Below are 5867 nucleotides of genomic sequence, written 5' to 3'. Positions count from 1 at the left end.
GCTCCGCCCCGGCCGGCTCCTTCCCGCACCGCCCCCGGCCGGCCCCTTCCCGCACCGCCCGTCCCCGTCCGCTCCGCCCCGGCCGGCCCCTTCCCGCACCGCCCGTCCCCGTCCGCTCCGCCCCAGCCTTGCGCTCCGGGCGTGTGCGGGGAGAGGGCGGTCGCAGTGAGCCCCCGGACGTCCAGGGACCTGCTCTGGGACCCCCATCCGGAGCCCACTCCAGGACCAAGCCAAGAGCTCCAGGAACCCACCCCGGGATCCTTCAGGACTCCCCTCCCTCAGCCCACTCCAGGACCAACCCAGGAGCCCACTCCGGGATCCTTCAGGGACCACCCTGGAACTCCCCTCCAGACCCCACTCCAGAACCAACCCAGGATCACCCCCCAGACCACCCTGGAGCCACCCCAGGATCCTCCAGGACCCCATTCCCAGGGGCTCCCCATCAGCCCTGACTTCCCTCACAGCCCAGCAGTGCTCCTCCCACCCTTATTTTCTTCCCCAGGAGAGAATTCAGAACAAGGCTCCAAGTCCATATGGAAACAACATCAATGTTTATTCTTGTTGTCATTGAACGGGGCGGGGGGGGGGGGAATAATACAATTAAAGAGACACCCAAAAAGCCAGACTTCGTACAAGTCAGTGCAGGGTGCGTCCATTCTTATGCTGAGTTTACAGCAGAATCTCTCCACACACTGAGTACAAAGCCCCAGGGACACAGGTCTGTGGTGTTAGTCATTGGGAAGGTCCTAATATGAAAAGGCAGCTTCATCTCCATCTTTATCTGTCTGGACGGGTCATTCCTGGCCTGGTTGGCACCATCATGGGTCTGGAGGGGGGTCTCATCATGGGGGGCCCTGGCATCATTGGCATGTGTCCTCCCATGGGTGGCCTCATCCCAGGAGCTGCCAGGGGAGAGACAGGTTAGAGAACTGCTCCTGGGAGCACCACTGCCCAGTCATGGTAGAACATGGGTTGGGATGGACCTTAAGGATTTATTTCCACTCCCCTACCAGGGGCAGGGACATCTTCCACTATCCCAGGCTGCTCCAAGTCCTATCCAACCTGGCCTTGGACACTTCCAGGGATCCAGGGGCAGCCACAGCTTCTCTTCACAGCAACATCTGCCTCATCACCCTCAGAGAAGGGAAATTTCACACTGTACAGAGGGCAGGTTCTCTACCCTGCTCCAGGGAACTCCCATGTTCCAAGTCTGTAAGCTCTGATCTGGCAGCTGCTGAGATGGATTCTGTTCCCTGAGGAGCTCAGCCAGCAGCAGAGGAGGAACTGAGCCCCTGGGTTATACACCCATTCTGACAATATGCACTCACAACTTATTTCCAGCCACTCAAGGGACACACCAGCTTAATTACTGATCTGGAAATGTGTTAATTTGGAGAAAACTGCTGCAAAACCATCCCATGAGCTCACAAACAAGCACTGAGCACCTCTGCCAGGGAAAAGCAGGGGCTCTACTGCACAGCCCTGAAATAATGGTTTCCATCCCACTTTGCCATTTATTTTCGCCAGGCTGCTGAATATCACAGATTGTGCATTTATCTTGAGCCTTTAAAAACACTTAAAGAACACTTTCAAATGCAAGACAACAATTACAAAGACACTTCACTACTTTCAGTGCACGTGTGTGTGTGTGTTCCCATAGATTTGTTCTGGGAACTGTTCCAATAAGATATCCCTTGGGAATTCTTCAAATGCCAGGAAGCTCAGGAGTGGAACGGATCAAAGACATTTTAGTTTACAGTTCTGATAAAGCCTTTTCCAGACCCATTGTTTCAATGGAATACATTCCCCTGAGATGCTTTAAACACTAAAAAACATTTAGTGCAAAAAATGCACCTCTGGTGCAAAATCTGAGACCTGGAGGCACCAAACTCTTAAACAATCACTGTTCAGAGCAGAGGGAGAACAGCTATGGCTTCTCAGAGCCATAATTCCAGCTGCACAGGGGGCTGGTGACTCTCAATGAGAAGCAAAGGGGTTTAATGAGTGGTTGTAAAATTGTTGTAATCTCCCCATGCAGGGGTAGCAGTGACACAGGTGTGACCAGAGCATGACCAGCCCAGCCCCGAGTGGGACAGGATGGTGGGACAGCAAACACCCCCCAGACCCCCCCAGCCAGCCCCCCATGGCAGAATTACCCAATCCCAAACTTACCAGGTCCAACTGGCATCATTCCTGGGGGGGGTGGGCCCATCATTGGCATCATCGGGGGCCCCCCCATGTGTGGGGCTGGCATCATGCCGGGCCGGGGGGGGCCAGCTGGACAGACACAACAGTTACACACGGGCACTCTCAGCCACCAAAGGGCACTGCAGCCACTCACAGCACGTGGCAGTAACTAGTGCCCCAGTGGCTTTACAGCTGCCTCCGTTCCAGCCCTGATTCCAGGTGCTAGAAGTGAGCAGAGGAGGAATATGCTGGCTGCCAGCTTGAGCTGTGCACACCCAGCACAGGGAGCTGCCACTCTGGGCTGGGAGGGCTCTGGGCCCTTCACCAGCTCAAGGGCAAAAGGTCAGCAAAGGGATTTCTATTTAAAAAAACCAACCCAAACCAACCCACTGTGCGGTTTTAACAGAGCCACCTGCCCGGGAGCCCCCATGGAATGAGGGGTTGTCACTGCTTCTGGTGCGCTCAGCATCCCAGAAATCAGACACGGTAAGGACTGAGCTGCTCTTATACAGAATTTCTTCACACCCTGGGAGCACAAGCTCAAGATGGCTTGGCTTCAAGCTAAAAGGTCTTTTCTTTCCAAGCTGAGGGCATAAACAACACAGCTCCAGAGGGCCCTGACCCCAGTCCCAAAGGGCCCCAAACTTACGGATGCTGGGAGGAGGTGGAATCATGGCTCCGGCCGGAGGTGGTGCCGAGAACGGCGTCGGTGGAATTTTCCCTTGCTGGAATGCAGCCGCTACATTGGGGGGGAAAAGAAAAAAAAAAAAAAGGAAAGAAAGAATCCCAGGGAAAAAAAAACACCAGTTACTAGGCCGAGGAAGGGAGGGCTGGGTCGCTCGTCCGTGTCATGCCCCGCGGTCACGTCATGCTGCGTGCGCTGCTGTCCCCACGCCGGACACATCCCTGGCACCTGGGGAGCACCTGAGACTCCTGGAGACAATTATTGTTACAGCTGGGACTAGAGAGCTCCTGCGTGGATGTCACACCCCTGGGCAGGGCGGGAGGGAGGGGAGGTGGGAGAGGAAAAACCAAAAATCAACCACGTGGCGGGATCCGCAGCGTTCCACCGGGACATGCTGTGCTGGAATGGACGTGGGGACAGGGCTGGGGAGGGGGCAAAGAGCAGGAAAAGGGGGGCAAGGAAGGGGAGGAATTCCACTGGTATTGAGTGGGAGGAAGGCAAAAGATGGGGAAGTTGGAAGCATCACAAGGAAAACAGAGTGAGGATGAGTTCGGGGAAATCCAGACTGGATGTTTTAGGAAAACTCTTCACCCAGAGGTGGTTGGGCACTGAACACTCCCCAGGGGAGTGAGCACAGCTCTGAGTCTGTCAGAGCTCAGGGAGCAGCTGGAAGATGCTGCTGCTCACATGGTTTGGTGTCAGGCAGTCCTGCACGGAGCTGGGGTGGGATCAGTGATCCTGAGGGGTCCTGTCCAACCTGGGCTATCCCACGAGCCAAGGAGTGCTGCCCACAAAGCTAATCTGCTGTTTGTGTTTCTTTCACAGAGGAAAAAGGACCTCTTGAAGTGACAGAGGAATCAATGCCACATTTCAGTTAAGCCTTTACGTGCCAGGAAAGAACATCAATTGGGAACTGAGGGCAGGCAATCCCAGCACGTGAAAAATGCAACAATCCACACATTTTTATGCCTGTTTTTTTATCTTTTGGAATTTTTGTCCATGCTCTTAGCAAAAACGTGGCACTGCCAAGCAGCACAAGTTTGTAATGTGGCCCTGCAGGATATCACTGAGAGCCCTCATGAACAGTGACATGGAGCCACTGCCATCAGCCCTGGGAGGAAACCTCAGCTCTTGTGTGGTAGGCAAAGCTTTCAGGCTGCCCCAGGACAGCCCAAAACCTGAGGGACTCAAAATCCACACTCCAAGATTTTACTCACGACTCCCTGAGCAAAGACTCCCCAGGGAAGTGAGGAAAGGTCAAGGTGGAAGCAGGGAGCAGCAGCTGGAGGAAAGGCAGGGGAAGGAATGGGGAGGCAGGCGGGGTCACAGAAAGATTGGCCTTACTTGTTTTGTCAATCAGGCTCTGGGCTTGCTCCTCCATCCATTTCTGGTAGTAATCCTTCACGTTCTCCTTGTGCTTCCGGCCACTGCAGTGGGTTTTTCTCACGGAGGGCTGGGAAAGGCCACAGAAACCCTAAGATTACCAGTGTTCCTCATGATTTTAAACACGTCTAATTTAGCAGCATGAAGCAGGTTTGTTTCTGCGCCCAGGAAGCAGAGGGGTGATGTACAAAACTCTTATATACGTTTGTATCAGCACATAAGTGTTGACTCTCCAAAGGCTGCCCCGAGGCCCCCGAGCTGCTGTCTCTGACCCTGCCACTGCCCCGCTGGAGAACACCAGGGGCATGGCACGTTCTCCTTCTTTTTTGCGTGGAAGGGGAGAACATGAAGGAACACCGCTGTACCCACAGGAGCTGCTTTTAGCCGAGGTAACTTTTATTTTAATGCTTTTGACACGCCAAAGAATTGAAGCAGAGGATTTGGTACTCACCGAGTCATGGGTGAGGTACGTGTCACAGTAATCACAGTAAAACCTGCCGGGGAAAAGTCCTGTTATTATTAAAAGCCTTATTATGTTATTGATAATTATTAAAGATAATACAAACATATTATTTTATTATTAATAATAATATTATCATTAATATTATATTATAAATAGGGAGCAGCATAATATTATTATTATTCCAGCTGCTCCCTGAGCTCTGACAGACTCAGACTCTGACAGACCTTATTATATTAACACTGTGAGCGTTAAGGGAGCCCCGGGAACGACCCCGCAGGGCGCCAGGGCTCAGCCCGCTCGGTCATCCGCGCCCCTGGGCTCACGGGGAGCACCAGGACCCTCGAGAAGCAGCGACCCCCGCCCGGGACCCCCACCCGGGACGCCCGAGGAGCCCCGGCCCGGCCTCCCGGACTCACTTGGGCATGGTGCTCCCGCCGCCGCCAGCCGGAAGTGGCGCACACGCGCAGTGACGCACTCACACAGCGCCGCCGCTTGACTCCCGCCGGCTGCCGTAGGGCCGGAAGTGACAGTGATGAGTTCCGCCATGTCGTTTTCCCCGCCCGGCAGGTGGAGCCATCCCGCTCCCGCCCGTCTGTCCCCTGGTCACGCCACCATCACCCGCCCACAGCCCCGGCAGCGCTCGCCGGCGCGCAGGGTTCGTTGGGGCCCCCGGCGCTGCCAAAGCGTGTTCTGCTCGCTCTTTGTGTTCTCCTCGCGGAACACACCCGGTGGTTCCGATCGCCGGCCGCGCACGGAGAAGCCTCGCGCGGTCGAAAACTGCATGAAAAACATCATTTTTAGGCGGAAAAAAACACCAAAGGTGCTCCCGTCGAGCATTGCGCCTCTCATTTGCATGGCGCCGCATGACGTCACGGGTGCTCATTTGCATACACAAACACGCGCACTCGCCACCATATATGGAAGGCAGCGCGCGAATGTGGGCGGAGCCGAGCGGTCGCCCCGCCCCGCTGTGACGCAGCAGAGCCCGCGCGGAGCCCCCGAGTCACGCGCCGCGCTCATTTGCATGCTCAGCCCCGCTCCCTCGCCCTTGCCGCGCTCCCTTCCTCCCCCCCGCGGGCACGCGGCCCCGCCCCGCGCCGCGCGTGGGGTGACGCCAGCCGGGGGGTGACGTCGCGTGCCGCGCGCCGT

The 5867-nt window shown here is 55.8% G+C and overlaps 1 protein-coding gene across 2 annotated transcripts; it reads right to left on the bottom strand.

Annotated features, from left to right (window-relative positions):
* Positions 1 to 528: 528 nt before the first annotated feature.
* Positions 529 to 5512, bottom strand: SNRPC (small nuclear ribonucleoprotein polypeptide C). Of its 2 annotated transcripts, none has more exons than XM_071450415.1 (6): positions 5135 to 5512; positions 4707 to 4749; positions 4217 to 4325; positions 2837 to 2929; positions 2173 to 2277; positions 529 to 902 (listed from the first exon to the last, which is right to left on the bottom strand). In XM_071450415.1, the coding sequence occupies exons 1-6, from the start codon at positions 5140 to 5142 to the stop codon at positions 778 to 780; spliced, it is 483 nt and encodes a 160-aa protein (XP_071306516.1). In that variant the 5' UTR covers positions 5143 to 5512; the 3' UTR covers positions 529 to 777. The 2 variants fall into 2 exon arrangements, with proteins under 2 accessions (XP_071306516.1, XP_071306517.1); XM_071450416.1 differs by having other exon boundaries at positions 2837 to 2926; positions 5135 to 5508.
* Between the last annotated feature and the right edge of the window lie 355 nt (positions 5513 to 5867).

This window comes from Agelaius tricolor, unplaced genomic scaffold (assembly GCF_023055355.1).
Source record: "Agelaius tricolor isolate 1412-34295 unplaced genomic scaffold, bAgeTri1.0.p SCAF_30, whole genome shotgun sequence".
NCBI classification, from domain to species: Eukaryota; Metazoa; Chordata; class Aves; order Passeriformes; family Icteridae; genus Agelaius; species Agelaius tricolor.
This window is presented reverse-complemented; position numbering and strand designations above follow the sequence as displayed.

Coding starts and splice junctions, on each gene's coding strand:
- SNRPC (XM_071450415.1), bottom strand. Junction 2,930..4,216: donor GAGCCTGATTGACAAAACAA/GTAAGGCCAATC, acceptor TCCCCCCCAATG/TAGCGGCTGCATTCCAGCAA. Junction 2,278..2,836: donor TCCACCTCCTCCCAGCATCC/GTAAGTTTGGGG, acceptor GTGTCTGTCCAG/CTGGCCCCCCCCGGCCCGGC.